This window comes from Salmo trutta, chromosome 31, assembly GCF_901001165.1.
Source record: "Salmo trutta chromosome 31, fSalTru1.1, whole genome shotgun sequence".
In the NCBI taxonomy this organism is placed as follows: domain Eukaryota; kingdom Metazoa; phylum Chordata; class Actinopteri; order Salmoniformes; family Salmonidae; genus Salmo; species Salmo trutta.
The window spans coordinates 16134687-16156410 of NC_042987.1; the positions used below are offsets into that span (position 1 = coordinate 16134687).

At 41.7% G+C, this 21724-nt stretch overlaps 1 protein-coding gene across 2 annotated transcripts; it reads left to right on the forward strand.

Annotated features, from left to right (window-relative positions):
• Nucleotides 1-1146: 1146 nt before the first annotated feature.
• Nucleotides 1147-21008, forward strand: LOC115169632 (receptor-interacting serine/threonine-protein kinase 1). Of its 2 annotated transcripts, none has more exons than XM_029725448.1 (10): nt 1147-1760; nt 2747-2903; nt 3135-3272; nt 6467-6710; nt 9711-9860; nt 11515-11591; nt 11875-11950; nt 17746-18432; nt 18602-18751; nt 19952-21008. In XM_029725448.1, exons 1-10 carry the CDS (start codon nt 1603-1605, stop codon nt 20245-20247), a joined length of 2133 nt encoding a protein of 710 aa, XP_029581308.1. In that variant the 5' UTR covers nt 1147-1602; the 3' UTR covers nt 20248-21008. The 2 variants fall into 2 exon arrangements, with proteins under 2 accessions (XP_029581308.1, XP_029581307.1); XM_029725447.1 differs by having other exon boundaries at nt 1148-1760; nt 18599-18751.
• Nucleotides 21009-21724: the final 716 nt, after the last annotated feature.

Consider the following 21724-nt stretch of genomic DNA (forward strand, 5'->3'; position numbering starts at 1 on the left):
TGCTTACTTACAAGTGCTTAACCAACAAAGCATTAAGACGTTAAGAAAAATTAATAAAAATAAGTGTTAAGACTCATACTGTGGTACTCTATAGCTGAGCCTGTGTAGGGATGTGTTTTGGATTGGTCTGTCCACGAAAATAAGCACACGAAGTGAGGAATTTTTGTACGGAGGGCAATGAGAGGGTGTCGAATTTGGTCAACAAAAAATGTAATTGCTAATTAGCTACATGAGGCTTATTTGATCGAATAGAAGTTTATAAGTTGATTAAGTTATCACGAATGCACTGATATAAGTGGACAAATGTGGCATTTAGGCATCTTTGAAAAAACTACTTTACATAGTATAATATGTATATATTAGAGATACTTCGTTTTACTAGTTGTAGCAGTAGGTTTCATTAGTTGTAAGCCTATTAGTAGTTGTACATCTTTTTATGCTGTTAATGTACTTTTTTTAAATTACTATTATTTCATTGTTATTATTAGACAGTAGTTGGCATATTATTGTTACTATGTATTTTTTGGTTGGTTTTTTCATTTGGACACTTGAAAATGAGATGGTGCATCTCAAGGGATTTCATCCTGCAAAATGTCAAATAAATATAGACTTGTGCCTGTTGTCATAGAATTAGATAGAGGCCTCATGATGGCTATAACACGTTTTAGCATGGACCTTGCCATTGAGGGCTTCCACCATTTTAAAGTAGTCAACTGGGTGGGGATTCCTATGAGTTGGGAGCGATCAGACAATGAAGAAAATGTACTACTTTAAAATGGAGAAAGCCTCAATGGCACTGCCTATTCTGTCTCAGACTCTAAAATTGCACAGATACAACGATACATTCTCTATCTATCTCAGTGGCCCGTTGTTCACATGTGTATCTGCCCTCACAATGGATAGAATGGTTACACATCTCACCTCCCACCTTCCTTCCATTTCCGAGGTCATGTATTTCCATTGTTAGAGCGGTCAATTTAATATATAATATTTGTTGTGAATGGAGGGGTGGGATGGGTTTTGTTTATGGATATGTCCATTTTTGTATGTCGTTTTACACCTTTTTCCCGCAATGTTTTTTTTTCTCGTTCACTATCCTTTCCAGTTGGTGGCGGTAATGCACCAACAACATTGGATGCCAACCGCCCTTAAACCCCGTCGAAGAAGAAAAAGCGAGTTTGACAAATCCCGGAACTATGCGTGGATTGTGAAAGTAGGATATTTCTCTATAATTTACAGTTTTGTCCAATATTTTTTTATCATAGTGCATACATAGGCATAACCTATTTACATCGAATGTTAAACGGTATGCGTGCTTCATTTTGTGTACTTTATATTTGACAACATTGTTGGTACATTTGTTGAAGTTAACGTTACAGTCTATTGGATTTCCGACTAACGTAACGTCTCACTTCCAGATTCAGTTCTGTATTTCGATTCAACGCCGCTGAATCTCATTAGCCTACTGCTCCTTTCGTTCGGAAATCAACTATTGATACTTTTTCATAATGAGATTTCGCGCTTTATTATTAACAATGTATGAGCTGCTCTCATCTCAATGCTAGAGGGATATACCGAGGTCGGACCAGGTAGACAGCCACCATGGCTGCTGTGCAGGACTCTATCTACATGAAATCCTCTGACCTTATCAAAAAGGAGCCGCTGGACTACGGCGGCTTCGGTACCGTGTACCTGTGCTATCACAAAACCCTCGGCCAGGTGGTTCTGAAGACCGTCTACACCGGGCCACCGCGCAATGAGTGAGTAGAGGGCCATGGTGGGGATTCCCCAGTGTCCATGACCAGTGTTGTGACTGTCACGCTCCAAAAGTTTCATATTGTTGTTTTCTAATTTAAAGAAGCAACTTTAAAGTATATTTTTCTATGTGATCCATGAAGTAAATTTGGTTTCATAATATTTTATTTTGAATTAGATAAAAAATATATATGTTTGAATGGTAGGCTACTTACTTGCATGGTTTAACATAACTTTTAGATCAGGGATTCCCCTTCCAGCATTGGGGAACATCCAGCGCCACGTCTATTTCTATGAGCACAGCATTGTTCATGACACAAACTGTTCACACACCTCTTGTTGGTGGAGAGAATTGTGCAGGTTTAAAGCTTATTTCCTGCAATTCACACATTTTGTTATAGGGTGCAAAGAAAATGTTGCAGTTTTAAAGCTAATTGTCTTGCAAATCTATACATTTTGCCATGTGTTATTTGTGTTATTTTCGTGACTAAAAAGTTACAACAATATGGGCTATAAAAAAACTAAATTAAAAAACGTTAGCTGGCATGGAATAATTGATTTGGACATTTCTGGGATAGTTTTAAATAGCTCTCCTAAGGTATGTAATGACTAACATGACAAGAGGAACTGTTGATTCCCTACCCAAATTTCGAAAATTGCACCCTGTGCATTATACTATTACAACTTTCAAGAGTAAGTTTAAGAGTTCCTTTAAAAACGAACGGGCATGCCCCACAGTTTGGTTACCACTGTTTTAGATAATGTTTTATGAGTTCACACAGAAAAAGAACCAGTCCAATGGGTAGGCTACACTTCTCTTTTCCTGTGACACAAAGGATGATAAAAACAGAGAAAATGGGTGTCTGTAGTGTGTATAGTGCTCAAGTAGCCTACAGTTGGCTTAGTTATTACATAGTAATACATTTTTCGAAATTAACACATTTTTTCGAACTGGTAGTCTTGACTAAGCCTTCCTCCCTGTCTTCCCCAGGGGCAATAAGCAGTCCCTGCGAGAGGAGGGCAGCCTGATGACCAGACTGAACCATGAGCGGGTGGTCAAGCTGCTGGGGGTGATCCTGGAGGATGGGGACTACTCTCTGGTCATGGAGCTCATCCCTAAAGGCAACCTACTGGCCATGCTGGACCAGGTGAGAGGAGATCACAACAAAAACAATGACAACTACATTATCAACAATATCTAACTTAGTCTACAGTGTCACTTTAGGTTAGTTCCTGAACTCACAGGCTAGCCTTCTTCCTCACTGCAGTGGTGGGAGGTCTTCAAGGAGACCTCTGCATCACACTTTGGTCTGTGTAACATCAACAAGCTGTTTTCTCTTTGGGAAAACAACTTTTATATATTTCTGTCTTTTCTCCAGGTTTCTGTGCCGATATCTATCAAGGGCAGGATCATATTGGAGATTCTGGAGGGGATGGTGTACCTGATGAAGAACCGTGTCATACACAAGGATCTCAAACCAGAAAACATACTGGTGGACAAGGATTTTCATATTAAGGTACAGCACACACTGTATAATATATGTCGTGACCAGACTTTAACATTAATTTGAAGACTGTTATCTAATTAACTATTTTTAATTGTTACCTGAATTAAATGAATCATGTAACTAACTCATTAGGGTCTGGGGCACCACGAGAGCGGTTCTTTAAAGAGATACCATCTCCCGAATAAAACTCTAAAAGGTCTTTCCCTATCACATCTATAAACAGTCAACGTATTAATCATAACCTTGTATCATATCATCATTCCGAACAGTCGTAACCTCCTTGCATCTGCAAAAACTGGAGCCTTAATTATGATTCAGTACTACACAAATTGTTTTAATTATTTATTTACTAGCTAATTAAGTGGGAACACAGAATAAACATACACACACTGCACCGGTTATTGACTGGAGACGTGAATACGCTGAAAACGTACCCTAGCGGAATGACAACAACATGGATGCTGGTTAAAAAAGAGAGGGAGAGGGACAGAGACACTTAACATTGCTACATTCAGAAACTACTCTCACCTACAATAACCATATACTTTGCACACGAACCGCCACCCGCTTTGAGCAAGAAATCAGGAATGCATTTACGTGAAATGCCTGGGTTCGCCGGAGATCTTTCGGTGAACCGGGCAGCCTTGGAAAGGGGGTTGGGCCTTTTCTCGAGACGCTTGTAAGGCTCTGATTGTCCGAAATGGTTCCAACAAGTCTTCTACTGTTGTCCTTCTTCGTAGTTATCCAGTATCCGGTGACTTGTCGTTTAGTCCTGAACAGAACTACAGAGTTGATGTTCCTTCCATTTGCTCTTGAAGATGCTTCTTTTGAAGATAAGCTGCCAGTTGAGGACTGGTGAGGTGTCTGTTTCTCAAACTAGACACTCTATGTACTTGTCCTCTTGCTCAGTTGTGCACCGGGGCCTCCCACTCATCTTTTTACTCTGGTTAGAGCCAGTTTGCGCTGTTCTGTGAAGGGAGTAGTACACAGAGTTGTACGAGTTCTTCAGTTTATTGGCAATTTCTTGCATCGAATAGCCTTCGTTTCTCAGAACAAGAATAGAATGACGAGTTTCAGAAGAAAGTTCTTTGTTTCTGGACATTTTGAGCCTGTAACCGAACCCACAAATGCTGATGCTCCAGATACTCAACTAGTCTAAAGAAGGCCAGTTTTATTGCTTCTTTAATCAGAACAACTGTTTTCAGCTGTCCTAACATAATTGCAAAAGGGTTTTCTAACGATCATTAGCCTTTTAAAATGATGAACTTGGATTAGCTAACACAACGTGCCATTGGATATCATGAGTGATGGTTGCTGATAATGGGCATATGTACACCTACAGTTGAAGTCGGAAGTTTACATACACTTAGGTTGGAGTCATTAAAACTCATTTTTCAACCACTCCACAAATTTCTTGTTAACAAACTATAGTTTTGGCAAGTCGGTCAGGACTTCTACTTTGTACATGACAAGTCATTTTTCCAACAATTGTTTACAGACAGATTATTTTACTTACAATTCACTGTATCACATTTCCAGTGAGTCAGAAGTTTACATACACTCAGTTGACTGTGCCTTTAAATAGCTTGGAAAATTCCAGAAAATTATGTCATGGCTTTAGAAGCTTCAGATAGGCTAATTGACATAATTTGAGTCAATTGGAGGTGTACCTGTGGATGTATTTCAAGGCCTACCTTCAAACTCAGTGCCTCTTTGCTTGACATCATGGAAAAATCAAAAGAAATCAGCCAAGACGATTTTTATTTTTTTTAGACCTCCACAAGTCTGGTTCATACTTGGGAGTCATTTCCAAATGCCTGAAGGTACCACGTTCATCTGTACAAACAATAGTACGCAAGTATAAACACCATGGGACCACGCAGCCGTCATACTGCTCAGGAAGGAGACGCGTTCTGTCTCCTAGAGATTAACGTACTTTGGTGCGAGAAGTGCAAATAAATCCCAGAACAACAGCAAAGGACCTTGTGAAGATGCTAGAGGAAACAGGTACAAAAGTATCTATATCCACAGTAAAACGAGTCCTATATCGACATAACCTGAAAGACCGCTCAGCAAGGAAGAAGCCACTGCTCCAAAACCGCCATAAAAAAACAGACTACGGTTTGCAACTGCACATGGGGACAAAGATTGTACTTTTTGGAGAAATGTCCTCTGGTCTGATGAAACAAAAATAGAACTGTTTGGCCATAATGTCCATCGTTATGTTTGGGGGAGGCTTGCAAGCCGAAGAACACCATCCCGACCGTGAAGCACGGGGGTGGCAGCATCATGTTGTAGGGGTGCTTTTCTGTAGGAGGACTGGTGCACTTCACAAAATAGATGGCATCATGAGGGAAGAAAAGGACGTGGATATATTGAAGCAACATCTCAAGACATCAGTCAAGAAGTTAAAGCTTGGTCGCAAATGGGTCTTACAAATGGACAATGACCCCAAGCATACTTCCAAAGTTGTGTCAAAATGGCTTAAGGACATCAAAGTCAAGGTATTGGAGTGGCCATCACAAAGTCCTGACCTCAATCCTATAGAAAATTTGAGGGCAGAACTGAAAAAGCATGTGCGAGCAAGGAGGCCTATAAACCTGACTCAGTTACACCAGCTCTGTCAGGAGGAATGGGCCAAAATTCATCCAACTTATTGTGGGAAGCTTGTGGAAGGCTACCCGAGACGTTTCACCCAAGTGAAACAATTTAAAGGCAATGCTACCAAATACTAATTGAGTGTATGTAAACTTCTGACCCAATGGGAATGTGATGGTAAAAGCTGAAATAAGTCATTGTCTTTACTATTATTCTGACATTTCACATTCTTAAAATAAAGTGTTGATCCTAACTGACCTAAGACAGGGATTTTTTACTAGGATTACATTTCAGGAATTGTGAAAAACTGAGTTCAAATGTATTTGGCTAAGGTGTATGTAAACTTCTTACTTCAACTGTATGTAGATAATCCATTAAAAATAGTCATTTACAACGTTAACAATGTCTACACTGTATTTCTGATAAATTTGGTGTTATTTTAATTGACAAAAAATACGCTTTTCTTTCAAAAACAAGGACATTTCTAGGTGACCCCAAACTTTTGAACGCTAGTGTATGAGTATGGATGTGTGTGTGAAATCCATGTATGCGTGTGCATAATGCATGTACATGTATGAATATGCATGTCTTTATCTGTGCTCCAGATTGCAGACCTGGGCCTGGCCACCTGTCAGACGTGGAGCAGACTGACTAAGGAGGAGTCTCGCAGGCAGAGCCGGCTAGGACGTATGGGGGCTGGGGGAGGGGGGGGCAGGGCAGCTGGTACTCTGTGCTACATGGCTCCTGAGCACCTTGACAGCATCCATACACGCTCCTCTGAGAAGTCTGACATCTATAGCTTCGCTATTGTCGTCTGGGTCATCCTCACTGCCAGGGAGCCCTTTGAAAGTGAGTGTTGCTCACTCAGTGTACAGAGGCCTGTTGGGGTTATAGTAATCGGATGTGATTTCAGCCATATACACTGAGCTCTGAAAGTGTTGGGACAGTGACAATTTTGTTGTTGTTTCGGCTCTTCTCCAGCACTTTGGATTTGAAGTGATACAATGACTATGAGGTTAAAGTGCAGACTGTCAGCTTTAATTTGAGGGTATTTTCATCCATATTGGGTAGTGCTGAGTTATTAGTGCTTTTTGAGGTCGGTTCGATTCCAAATCATGGTTTTTAATTTCGGCTTCGATAATCTTTTATGTCGGTTGTAAATGCTGTAACAACACAGAATAAAACAATAAATATCCCCCAACAAGCCGTTAGCACGACGGCCCTCAAGGAATTTCACAGGACTGTATGCAACTGGAAACCATGTATCCTGAGGCTGCATTTATTGTAGCTGGGGATTTTAACAAAGCAAATTTGAGGAAAAGGCTGCCTAAATTCTGTCAGCATATCGACTGCAGTACTCACGCTGCTAAAACACTCAACCGCTGTTACTCCAACTTCCGGGATGCATACAAGGCCCTCACTCTCCCTCCTTTCGGCAAATCTGACCACGACTCCATTTTGCTCCTCCCTTCCTATAGGCAGAAACTCAAACAGGAAGTACCCGTGCTAAGGACTATTCACCGCTGATCTGATCAATCGGAATCCACACTTTAAGATTGTTTTGATCACGCGGACTGAGATATGTTCCGGGTAGCTTCCGAGAATAATTTTGACTAATACACTGAGACGGTGACTGAGTTTATCAGGAAGTGTCAGGAGATGTTGTACCCACTGTGACTATTAAAACCTACCCTAACCAGAAAACATGTATAGATGGCAGCATTCGCAGAAAACTGAAAGTGTGAACCACCGCATTTAACCATGGCAAGGTGACTGGGAATATGACAGAATACAAACGGAGTAGTCATTCCCTCCACAATGTAATCAAACAGGCAAAACGTCAGTATAGAGACAAGGTGGAGTTGCAATTCAACGGCTCAGACACGAGACGTATGTGGCAGGGTCTACAAACAATCACAGACTACAAAAGGAAACCAGCCACGTCACGGTCACACCGACGTCTTGCTTCCGGACAAGCTAAACACCTTCTTTGACCGCTTTGAGGATAACACAGTGTCACCAACGCAGCCCGCTACCAAGGACTGTGGGCTTTCCTTCTTCGTGGCTGACGTGAGTAAGACATTTAAACGTGTTAACCCTCACAAGGCTGCCAGCCCAGACTCCATCCCTAGCTGCGTCCTCAGAGCATGCGCAGACCAACTGGCTGGTGTGTTTACGGACATATTCAATCGCTCCCTATCCCAGTCTGCTGTCCCCACATGCTTCAAGATGGCCACCATTGTTCCTGTACCCAAGAATGCTAAGGTAACTGAACTAAATGACTATCGCCCCATTGCACTCACTTCTGTCATCATGAAGTGCTTTGAGAGAGTATTCCAGGATCATATCACCCCCACCTTACCTGACACCCTAGACCCGCTTCAATTTGCTTAACGCCTCAATAGGGCCATAGACGATGCAATCGCCATCACCATCACACTGCATACTGCCCTATCCCATCTGGACAAGAGGAATACCTATGTAAGAATGCTGTTCATTGACTATAGCTTAGCATTCAACACCATAGTACCCTCCAAGCTCGTCATTAAGCTTGAGGCCCTGGGTCTGAACCCCGCCCTGTGCAATTGGGTCCTGGACTTCCTGACAGGCCACCTCCAGATGGTAAAGGTAGGAAACAACACCTCCACTTTGCTGATCCTCAACACTGGGGCCCCACAAGGGTGCGTGCTCAGCCCCCTCCTGTACTCCTTGTTCACCCATTACTGTGTATCATTGCCTGGTACGGCAACTGCACCGCCCACAACCGCAGGGCTCTCCAGAGGGTGGTGCGGTCTGCGCAACGCATTACCGGAGGGCAAACTACCTGCCCTCCAGGACACCTACAGCACCCGATGTCAAGAAGATCATCAAGGACAACAACCACTCGAGCCACTGCCTGTACACGCCGCTATCATCCAGAAAGCTTGGTCAGTACAGGTTCATCAAAGCGGGGATCGAGAAACTGAAAAACAGATTCTATCTCAAGGCCATCGGACTGTTAAATAGCCATCACTAGCACAGAGAGGCTGCTGCCTATATACACAGACTTGAAATCATTGCCCACTTTAATAAATGGTACACTAGTCACTTTAATATTGTTTACATATCTTGCATTACTCATCTCATATGTATATACTGCATTCTATACTATTCAACTGTATCTTAGTATATGCCGCTCTGACAATGCTCGTCCATATATTGATATATTCTAAATGCCATTCCTTTCCTTAGATTTGTGTATGTTGGGTATATGTTGTGAAATTGTTAGATATTGCTGCACTGTCGGAACTAGAAGCACAATAATTTCGCTACACCTGCAATAACATCTGCTAAACCAATAAATGTGATCTATAAAATGTGATTTGAATATAAGTATCATGATGGTAGTGACTGCACAAAATAATCTGAAACACAACCAAAACAAACTGCAAATGCATCCAACAAATTTGTAGAGTCACAAGCTTGATGTAGTCATTGCATGCTATGAATATGGGACCAAATACTTAACTTTTTACTACTTTAATACACATAACTTATTTTGTCCCAATTTTGGTCCCCTAAAATGGGGGAATATGTTTAAAAAGTGCAGTAATTTCACCTGATATGGATGAAAATACCCTCATATTAAAGCTGACAGTCTGCACTTTAACCCCATAGTAATTTTGTCATTTCAAATCCAAAGTGCTGGAGTACAGATCCAAAACAACAAAAACTGTATCGCTGGCTCAATACTTTTGGAGACCATTGTATTTTATAGTAAACATTTTATGAATGGATAAGGTTTTCAGGTTTCAAATGCCTGTACAGATTTGAATGCACTGAATTAATTTTGGACTACTGTATTTTCAGATGCTCGGAGTGAGGACCATATCTGCCAGTGTGTCCGTAATGGCGATCGTCCGGATGAATACCTCATCCCTGATTATACTCCTGTAGAGATCATAGAGCTAATGAAGAGATGCTGGCATCAGGATCCACAACGACGGCCAACATTCGGAGGTGTGTGTGCATATGTGTGGTGAGATTGAGGTACAGGAATTTCAAATAATGTATTACAGTATATGCACAATGGCAATCAATCAAATTGTATTTGTATAGCACTTTTTACAAACTAATATCACGGCACAATTCACGAAACCCAGACCTAAATAGCGAGTTCAGGGCAACAGGAGCTTGATAAAACTATTTAGGGGGGTGAAGAAGAAACCTTGAGAGGAACCAGACCCTTCAGGGGCCCCCATACACCTGTGACTAACTGGATATACACTACCATTCAAAAGTTTGGGGTCACTTAGAAATGTCCTTGTTTTTGAAAGAAAAGCACATTTTTTTGTCCATTAAAGTAACATCAAATTGATCAGAAATACAGTGTAGACATTGTTAATGTTGTAAATGACTATTGTAGCTGGAAAATATTTTTTTATGGAATATCTACATAGGCGTACAGAGGCCCATTATCAGAAACTATCACTCCTGTGTTCCAATGGCACGTTGTGTTAGCTAATCCAAGTTTATCATTTTCAAAGGCTAATTGATCATTAGAAAACCCTTTTACAATTATGTTAGCACAGCTGTAAACTGCTGTTCTAATTAAAGAAGCAATAAAACTGGCCTTGTTTAGACTAGTTGAGTATCTGGAGCATCAGCATTTGTGGGTTCAATCACAGGCTCAAAATGCCCAGAAACAAAGAACTTTCTTCTGAAACTCGTCAGTCTATTCTTGTTCTGAGAAATGAAGGCTATTCCATGCAAGAAATTTCCAAGAAACTGAAGATCTCGTACAACACTGTGTACTACTCCCTTCACAGAACAGCACAAACTGTCTCTAACCAGAATAGAAAAAGGAGTGGGAGGCCCCGGTGCACAACTGAGCAAGAGGACAAGTACATTAGTGTCAAGTTTGAGAAACAGACTCCTCACAAGTCCTCAACTGGCAGCTTCATTAAATAGTACTCGCAAAACACCAGTCTCAACGTCAGCAGTGAAGAGGCGACTCCTGGATGTTCCTCTGTCCAGTATCTGTGTTCTTTTGCTCATCTTAATCTTTTATTTTTATTGGCAGTCTGAGATATGGCTTTTTCTTTGCAACTCTGCCTAGAAGGCCAGCATCCCAGAGTTTCCTCTTCACTGCTGTTTCCAGCTACAATAGTCATTTACAGCATTACCAATGTATACACTGTATTTCTGATCAATTTGATGTTATTTTAATGGACAAACAATTAGCTTTTCTTTCAAAACCAGGACATTTCTAAGTGACCCCAAACTTTTGAATGGTAGTGTGTGTCTATATATATATATATATATATATATATATATATATATATATATATATATATATATATATATATATATATATATATATATATATATATATATATATATATATAAATAAGTGTACAGACATGGTATTAAAAGGTGTATTACAGAGCATTTACAACTTGTACATTCCAACACGAGTTCAAAGCAAGTGCAATATTTAACCAATATGCCGTGTCATCATCACAAGTCAACATTGGACCTAATGGATAAATGAGTACTTCAACGAGGATCAATTCAAGTGATCCCTTGGTATTCATGAGTCTAATACACACTCTTATGTGGCTGTTAGAAATATGACTGCTCTAATTGCTTTCTCTCTCTTTTTCTCGTCAAGAGGGCTACAAAGTCTTCCTGCCCGTCTACAGGGAGAAGTTGGAGCCAGATGTAGAAAGGGACTCACTTGGTCTCAGAGTAAGTTGGATGTGTGAACAAAGTGATAGCATTGTCATGAGTACATAATTTAATTAACCAAGTGTGCCACAAAACATTGTCGAAACAAATACAGTAACTTAGTGAAAGATATTGATGGGTGCATTGTTTGTGGCGATTCACTTAAGTTGTAGATAACTCTTGAAAACACTATCACCTCTGTGAGTGTGTGATTACCACAATATTACCTCATCTATCATAAAAGGTCCACAACACATTTTGGAACTATGTTATGCGTCCTGTGATCTGTTTCATTGGCATGTAGGACTTGTACGAGGGGCCTGAGGAGCTGGTGGAGAAGATGAAATCTTTATCGATGCCTCCTGAGAGCCTTACAGCAGGTGAGTGGTCTGAGCACCACGGGAGGCGGGCTTCAAGGCCCTGACCCTTTATAGCTCTCTGCCTTACAACTCCAGACTGCTCGCTTCCTCTTTATACTTGTTAGACTTCAGTGCAGCTTTTGACATTATCAATCATAGTCTGCTGCTGGTAAAACGTAAGTGTTATAGCTTTACACCCCCTGCTATAATGTGGATAAATAGTTACTTGTCTAACAGAACACAGAGGGTGATCTTTAATGGAAGCCTCTCAAACATAATCCAGGTAAAATCAGGAATTCCCCAGGGAAGCTTTTTAGGCCCCTTGCTTTTTTCAATCTTTACTAATGACATGCCACTGGTTTTGAGTAAGGCCAGTGTGTATATGTATGCAGATGACTCAACACTATACACGTCAGCTACTACAACGACTGAAATAACTGCAACACTTAACAAAGAGTTCAGACAGCCATGCATACCCCACAAGCCACCCGAGGTCTCTTCACAGTCCCCAAGTCCAGAACAGACTATGGGAGGCACACATTACTTCATAGAGCCATGACTACATGGAACTCTATTCCACATCAGGTAACTGATGCAAGCAGTAGAATCAGATTTCAAAAGCAGGTAAAAATACACCTTATGGAACAAAGGGGACTGTGAAGAGAGACACAAAGGTACAGACACATGCATACGCACACATTGTGATATTGTTGTATGGTAGTATTGAATATTTTGTGTTGTGGATATGTGGTGGAGTAGGGATGTTATATGATGTACTGTTTTCTCTTTAGCTCATTCAGTACAAACATAGTTCACTGTTTTATCTTTTGTTTTATATGTAATGTGGCCGCTTTGGTGTGGTTCGACCTCAGGAAGAGTAGTTGATGCCCTGGCCGTATACCTCCAGACCACTCACAGCCTTATGTCTTACAACTCTACACCGCACACTGTTTACAGTCTCAGCATGGTGTAGACTTGTGTCAAGTTTAATATTTAATATACTCAGCCTAAGCCCACTGATCCAAAAGTTTGGTCAAAGTCCACTGAACTATTTGGCATGACAGAATTATTATATATATTTTTTAAATCTAACGAGACGGGATGCACTAAGACTAGAGCTGTGGCGGTCATGACATTTTGTCAGCCGGTGATTTTCAAGCAAATAATTGCCGGTCTTACGGTAATTGACTGTTAATTAACATAAAACACAGCCTACAAGCCACTGATGCAGACCTTTTGGAACATCTACATTTTAAAAGGTCAAATAAATCCAAAAGAATATAGCCTACACCATCCCAATAAATCCATTATTTATTTTAAGACAGGTCTAAAGAAACATGAAATGAAGAAAATGTAGTCTATTTCAGAAGAACAGAATAGCATACTCTGAGTTGTCCTTATGTTAGGCCCTGATCTGACTATGCCACATGGCTGTGGGCTACACTAGTTAATTTAGCAGACAAGATTTGCTTAGAAGTCTGTGGCATTATTTTATATTATTTTATAGTATTAAGAATACAATTGAACATAGCTGAATAAAATAGAGTGTGCACATGCATCTCTTCTGGGATGAGCAGTTACCAAAGAAACAGATACTCCTATATGCTTAATTTACAGTTATCTATGTAACTTTAGTTGTGATACAAATGTTGGGCTATATATTTAGATTTTTAATACATTCTAAGGCTGCATGATGCGACCAATGATGATTTGAGAAAAGTTGCATGAGAGGCATGAGCTCTGCTTTGATTTTTGTGCAGTCTGTACATACTTCATCACTCTCTCATTCACAATTTGACAAGCATTTGATAATACCTTGAATTTCCCGGCTGCATCCCCTTTGTGCGGCTGTAACACCCCCTAAAAACATCCATGCCTTTTGCGGCCATTGTGCCCTTGGGCTGAATATAATAATTATAATTCCCTTCTCCCAGCTGCGTGCCGAAGCACCTCTCACTCACTTGGCTCTCCGTCACGTGATCGGGTCTTTCTCACAGGCTACAAGCGAAGACAGACACATCGGGGACGCAACTGCCTGGATCCTTATCCAATTCCGAGGCGCATATTGAAGATTTTGGAAGAACTGTCCACATTTACAGTACTTTTCGTCATCCACCAAGATGAGTAGTCTTAACGAACAGCAAAAGCACTAGTCTATGTCAATTTACTATCCCCCACAGTACAAAAGTCAACCTACTCTATTCTGTGTAAGAAATAAATATTCCAAACATAGTCTGGGACAGTTGTGGGATGCGATAGATCCCAAATTAATACAACCAATAGCATAAAAAAAACTGTACGTTTATCTTAAAATGTTAATAAACCATTATGCTATTTCTTCATATTATAAGCGTAGCAATGCACACATGGCAGTAGGCTACAAGCGCAAATGTTCCATTAGCACAAATGTGATTATGCTTTAATTATAAAGGTGCATTTTTATGGTGAAAATTATCTTCCCCAAACTTGAAATTCGCACGGTGCGCATGTATGCCAGTTAGGCTCTACACCAGTTGTAAAGCGGATTAATGTGCTTCATTTTAAGAAGTTATTTGGCCACTTTAGTTTTGATGCAAACCTTATCAAAACATATAGGCCTAATGGCTAGGCTACATGAGGTGTGCGACTATGATTTCTTGCCTTAAGCTGGGCATCATTCACAAGTGATAGGCTAATATTGTCACACTATTCTTGATTTTAATCTTGTCTTTACATATTCTAAATAATATATGTGAAATTTGTTTTGATTTGGACCATTATCATGCACCTGTCTCAAAACATGCAGCAGAAAAATAAATTTTCCCATGGTTCATTTTCATGCCAGCCAGGTAGGCTATACTCCAGTTGTAAAGAGAAGCAATGTGCTTAATATTAGCAATGTTGAGATAAATAAATAGTAGGCCTAGCCTATAGAAAGCTGATGGGATCCTCCTCTTTTTAATAGAGGCCATCACTCCTTTTTCTCAAGCATATTGCAGAGCCTATAGAAATGTTGAGCTCATGGGCTCTCATGAAGTGTTTGATTTGATTTTGGACACATTTGCATTGATGTCAGATTGATTAGAGCAGTGGTTCCCAAACTTTTTTTATAGTCCCGTACCCCTTCAAACATTCAACCTCCAGCTGCCTATCCCCTCTAGCACCAGGGTCAGCGCACTCTCAAATGTTGTTTTTTGCCATCATTGTAAGCCTGCCACACACACACTATACAATACATTTATTAAACATAAGAATGAGTGAGTTTTTGTCACAACCCAGCTCGTGGGAAGTGACGAAGAGCTCTTATAGGACCAGGGCACAAATAATAATATAATAATAATGAATCATTTTGCTTTTTATTTAGCTATCTTACATATAAAACTTTATTTGGTCATCGAAAATTGTGACTAACTCAACGCAGGTTAATGAGAAATCATTTTCCACACACAGTCTGTGCCTGTATTTAGTTTTCATGCTAGTGAGGGCCGAGAATCCACTCTCACATAGGTACGTGGTTGCAAATGGCATCGGTGTCCTAACAGCGCGATTTGCCAAGGCAGGATACTCTGAGCGCAGCCCTATCCAGAAATCTGGCAGTGGCTTCTGATCAAATTTAATTTTCACAGAACCGCTTGTTACAATCTCGATGAGGCTCTCTTGTTCAAATATCGGTAAGTGGACTGTAGGCAGGGCATGAAAGGGATAATGAATCCAGTTGTTTGTGTCATCCTTTTTGGGAAAGTACCTGCGTAATTCCGCACCCACCTCAGGTGCTTCGCTATATCACAGTTGACATTGTCCATAAACTTGTTCATTTGCACACAAAAATCATACAATGATGGAAAGACCTGTGTGTTGTCCTTGTTAATGCAGACAGAGAAGAGCTCCAACTTCTTAATCATAGCCTCATTTTTGTCCAGCACATTGAATATAGTTGCGGAGAGTCCCTGTCATCCTAGATTCAGATCATTCAGGCGAGAAAAAACATTACCCAGAAAGGCCAGTTGTGTGAGAACTCGTCATCATGCAAGCGGTCGAGACAAGTGAAAATTATGGTCAGTAAACAGAACTTTAAGCTCGTCTCTCAATTAAAAAAAAAAAATGTGTCAATACTTTGCCCCTTGATAACCAGCGCATTTCTGTATATTGTAAAAGCGTTACATGGTCGCTGCCCATATCATTGCATAGTGCAGAAAATACACAAGAGTTCAGGGACCTTGCTTTAACAAAGTTAACCATTTTCACTGTGGTGTCCAAAACGTCTTTCAAGCTGTCAGGCATTCCCTTGGCAGCAAGAGCCTCTCGGTGGATGCTGCAGTTTACCCAAGTGTCGTCGGGGGCAACTGCTTGCAGGCGCGTTACCACTCCACTATGTCTCCCTGTCATGGCTTTTGCGGAATCAGTACAGATACCAACACATCTTGACCGCCAAAGTCCATTTGATGTCACAAAGCTGTCCAGTTCTTTAAAAAATATCATTTCCTGTTGTCCTGTGTTTCCAGTGGTTTGCAGAAGAGGATTTCTTCTTTAATTGACCCCCCATAAATGTAACGGACATATACCAGGAGCTGTGCCAGTCCCACCACGTCTGTTGACTCACCCAGCTGTAACGCATAGAATTCACTGGCTTGTATGCGAAGCAGTAATTGTTTCAAAACATCTCCTTCCATGTCACTGATGCATCGTGAAACAGTGTTGTTTGTTGAAGGCATTGTCTATATAGTTTTTTGGGGCCTTTTCCCCCAGCATTGGCCTAGCCATATCTGCGGCAGCAGGAAGAATTAAGTCCTCCACAATAGTATGGGGCTTGCCTGTTCTAGCCACTCAGTAGCTCACCATATAATACTTTTCTAGCCCCTTCTTATTAATAGTATCTTTTGCTTTTATACATGTCTTACTACACAAAAGTCGTCTTAATTCTCGCTCAAAAAAACTCCCGTGGCTTATTTTTCAAATTGGCATGTTTTGTTTCTAAATGTCTGCGCAGGAGTGAAGGTTTCATCGAGTTGTGAGATAGTACTTTTGCACATATAACACACTGTGGCTGAGGAAAGGCACTATTCCCAATATATGTGTAGCTCTCATTATATTTGTGCCTCTTCAATGGTCCAACGTCCCTGTCTTTTGTTCGGTGCTTTCCCGGGTAAGGGGGCAGTAGCTCTTCGGCTGCATCAGATTCACAACAGTCAGTGTCCATGCTAGCTGGGCTAACAATAAATGTAGAATTACTGATGCTAGCATTGGATGTGCTTGTGGAAGCAGAACAACTTGTGTCATCGACAGGTGCAGGTGTAGTACTGCTGGTAGTAGCAGTACTACCAGTAGAGCTGGTTTGTGTCTCCATTTTCGAGCAAACGGAATGAGCAGCAGCTACATTTGGATACATATGGACCATTAGTGGAATTCCCGTGAGAGAGTAACGGTTAATGTGATTTAATGTTAGTTAGTTGATTAGGCTGCCTGTATTTGACATTGTGTTGTTATTTCGCTGAACACTAGATGGTTTAATTTTATTTCTGGCAGTGATACGATGCTATTCATGCGAGGAAAAAACTTCACCCAAATGTATTGCCCCATTGGAAAATATAAATGAACTGTTTGAAAATGTGAAGAAAAAAATATGGATGGAATTCTACTGCGGTCATGACTCGTGACCGCCGGTGTGGCGGTAATACGGTCACCGTAACAGCCCTAACTAAGACCCGAACTTGAGATCTTTGCCCGTATTTAGGTTTTTCGTTCAAATCTCTCATTCTCACCAGTAAACCATTTATACGAAGTTAACAAGTAATCCACATGGATCTCAATTTAGAATTCATCTTTTCTTCTCACTATAGACCGCCCAGCTCCCTTGCTGAGCTCAGACAGTGCTGGGGCTGTCCGTATAGAAGCTGGTCCAGTGGAGGCCAGCATTGAGGATCTGAACCTCTTCCTTCCCTATGAGCCTTCCCTAATCCAGCCAGATGCCCGGGCCCTCGGCCCCATCAGCACCCCCTCGGGGATGGAGCTCAAACTGGTCAGCAAATTAGCCCAGGAGTTGGAGTACCACAATTTCGGCAGCTACTGCCCGGTGGACCAGCCTGAATTCAGCCCCTACCCTCACCCTGCCTCCCCACAGCGCCTCTCCTCACAGGACCTCACTTCCACCAGAGGCCTCCCAGACCTCAGGCCCTCTCAGCCCCCAGTGTCCTCTGTCCAGTCTTGGACCAAAACCCAGGCCGTCCAACCCAGCAGCGTGGAGGTGGACCCCCTCCTCCATCTCTCTGACCTAGGCCTGTACGAGTCGGCGGCCCCCTCCATTACTACCACACCAAGACACCAGCTGTCAAGCCACATCCCTGAGTCCACCAGCAGCCCATCTCTGAGCCAGGGCAAGTACTCCCCCCAGCAGCAATATCCCTACGCCCAGTATGACCGCCTCCAGTCCTGGCCAGCCTACCCAGTGCCAGAGTCAGCTGCCCCAGACCTCACTGCAGGGCTGCGCCTGAACTCGGGTGCCAAGGTTGGACCTTCACAAGACCCAGGTAGGGTTGATGCACAAAGATTACAGTGCTTGATACCAGTATCACCATTACTACAGCTAGTCTACAGCTTATGTAGATTCCACAGTCAACATGACAGCTATCCAGCAATTCAATCAGCAAGGCATTTATGAGAAACGTTGTATTTGTGTGTACATGTGTGTTGCAGCAGGCCTGTTTATCCAGAACGCCAGTGGGATCCAGATAGGCAGCAACAACACACTCAGCATCAGGGGTCATGAGTCCTACAACAGCTTAACCAGCTCTCTCTCCAACGGGGCCAACTCACTCTCTCTGCTCAAAGAAAACCTGCAGATGTACGGTAAGAGTAGACTACATCCTGCAAAGACGAGCCTACTTCCTGAAAATAGACATCAGCTTCCTATTTCTCTATGTCATGTTTTCTACTAGTCACAGATTTTGCATTTGGCCACAACATTTGGCCACAACAACTATGCTCATCTGGTTAAGGAAGGGAACCACAAAATGTACCATAAAACCATTAATCTATGCATTGTTTGTTTACAAATTTACACTGAACAAAATTATTAACGCAACTTGTAAAGTCTGAGTCCCATGTTTCATGAGCTGAAATAATAGATCCCAGAAATGTTCCATATGCACAAAACGCTTATTTCTCTCAAATTTTGTGCACAAATGTGTTTACATCTCTGTTAGAGAGCATTTCTTCTTTGCCAAAATAATCCATCCACCTGACAGGTGTTGCATATCAAGAAGCCGATTAAACAGCAAAGGCCACTCTAAAATGTGCAGTTTTGTCACACAACATAATGCCACAGATGTCTAGAGTTTTGAGGAAGTGTGCAATTGGCACGCTGACTGCAGGAATGTCCACCAGAACTATTCCCAGAGAATGTAATGTTTATTTCTCAACCATAAGCCGCCTCCAACGTTGTTTTAGAGAATTTGGCAGTATGTCCAACCGACCTCACAACCGCAGACCATGTGCATGGTGTCGTGTGGCCGAGCGGTTTGCTAATGTCAACGTTGTGAATAGAGTGCCTCATGGTGGCGGTGGGGTTATGGTATGGGCAGGCTTAAGCTACGGACAACGAACACAATTGTATTTTATCGATGGCAATTTGAATGCGCAAAAAATACAGTGATGCGATCCTGTAGCCCATTAAAGAGGCCCATTTTTTACAAGGTATCTATGACCAACAGATGCATATCTGTATTCCCAGTCCAGAAATCCATAGATTAGTGCCGAATTAATTTATTTCAATTGACTGATTTCCTCATTTGAACTGTAACTCAGTAAAATCTTTGAAATTGTTGCATGTTCCATTTATATTTTTGTTCAGTATATATTTGGGGTTATAATTTGGTTGGATAGTTAAACTAAGACCATGGGGAATTTATAAATTATATTATTCAACAGTCAATGGGTATGTATCATTAATTGACAGTCAGTTATCAAAAACCCTTGTTAATATCACAGAAAAGGGCTTTAACTTTCATGTTATACAATATGTTCTGTTGTGTCCTTTCCCATGTTCAGAGGACCAGGCTGTGACTGAGGAGCACCTGGATCTCCTGAGAGATAACATCGGGAAGGACTGGAAGCGCTGCGCCCGTCGTCTGGGCCTGAGCGAGGTGGAGGTGGAGACCATCGACCATGACTACCAACGTGACGGGCTGCCTGAAAAGGTGCACCAGATGCTGGAGCGCTGGAGGATGAAGGAGGGCTGTGTGGGCTGCACCGTGGGCCGGCTCTGCAGAGCCCTGGAGAACTGTGTTAAAGTCGACCTGTTGAAGAGGCTTCTGCACTCCAGCGGGACCAACAGTTCTCTGTAGGTACAGTAGACTGTATCAACTGTATTCAATTCCCCCTACCCCTATACCAGAGGGATTACTATTGACTCCAGCCCCCCCACCCTCACCCTTACATTCCTACCAACCAATCTAATGTTTAATGATTGTGAGTTGAGTTGTTAGTGTTGACTTTGAACCACTTACTTACTGTAAGGTAGTCTGGCCGGAATGTTCTTGCCATATGATATGGATTTGAGTGTAGCAGCCCAAATACACCATTCCAATCTGGGGGAAATCTGCAGTTGCTACATACATTTTTGGTCTTAAGTTAACAATATATACCCATTTGATTCTTGAAGAAAGAACTTATAAATGCCTCATGTGATTAGTTCAACTGTTGTGCCACTTCAGAGCCCTATACTACAAATCAGGTTTGAGGAGTTGGCGAGGTAACCTTGGTCAAATCCTCGGAATAATCGGCAACAAATTATATCCTGAATGAACTGTCTGAGCCAAAAGTTGAGGAATAATTAAATCAGATACCCTCCCTGCCAAGATTGTCATCATCCCCTCCATTTGAAGAAGCCGACTGATTTAAATATTTGTATTAATCAAATGTTTTTTGTGTCATTTTTTAAATACCTATCATATTACATATATAGTAGTAATGACAGCATTCGCTTTGCAAACTTGCGATTGTATTTTCACATTTGTAACAGCCGCAACCATAGACGTACAGTGCATTCAGAAAGTATTCAGAACCCTTGACTTTTTCCACATTTTGTTACGTTACAGCCTTATTCTAAAATAGAAACGTATCTACACACAATACCCCATAATGACAAAGCAATTTTTTTTATACAAATATCACATTTACATAAGTATTCAGACCCTTGACTGAGTATTTTGTTGAAGCACCTTCGCCAGCGATTACAGCCTTGAGTCTTGTTGGGTATGACGCTACCAGCTTGGCACACCTCTATTTGGGGAGTTTCTCCCATTCTTCTCTGCAGATCCTCTCAATCTCTGTCAGGTTGGATGGGGAGCGTCGCTGCACAGCTATTTTCAGGTCTCTCCAGAGATGTTTGATCGGGTTCAAGTCCGGGCTCTGGCTCAGCCACTCAAGGACATTCAGAGACCTGTTCCGAAGCCACTCCTGCATTGTCTTGGCTTTGTGCTTAAGGTCGTTGTCCTGTTGGAAGGTGAACCTTTGCCCCCGTCTGAGGTCCTGAGCGCTCTGGAGCAGGTTTTCATCAAGGATCTCTTTGCTCCGTTCATCTTTCACACAATCCTGACTAGTCTCCCAGTCCCTGCCGCTGAAAAACATCCCCACAGCATGATGCTGCCACCACCATGCTTCACAGTAATGATGGTGCCAAGTTTCCTCCAGATGTGACGCTTGGCATTCAGGCCAAATATTTCAATATTGGTTACATCAGACTAGAGAATCTTGTTTCTCATGGTCTAAGTCCTTTAGGTGCTTTTGGCAAATTCCAAGCGGGCTGTCGTGTGCCTTTTA

Excerpts from the sequence above, each read along its gene's own strand:
- LOC115169632 (XM_029725447.1), top strand. The coding sequence starts at position 1,603 with ATGGCTGCTGTGCAGGACTCTATCTACATGAAATCCTCTGACCTTATC. Across the intron at positions 9,861-11,514 it reads ACGACGGCCAACATTCGGAG|AGGGCTACAAAGTCTTCCTG; the intron begins GTGTGTGTGCAT and ends TTTCTCGTCAAG. Across the intron at positions 18,433-18,598 it reads TGGACCTTCACAAGACCCAG|CAGGCCTGTTTATCCAGAAC; the intron begins GTAGGGTTGATG and ends TGTGTGTTGCAG.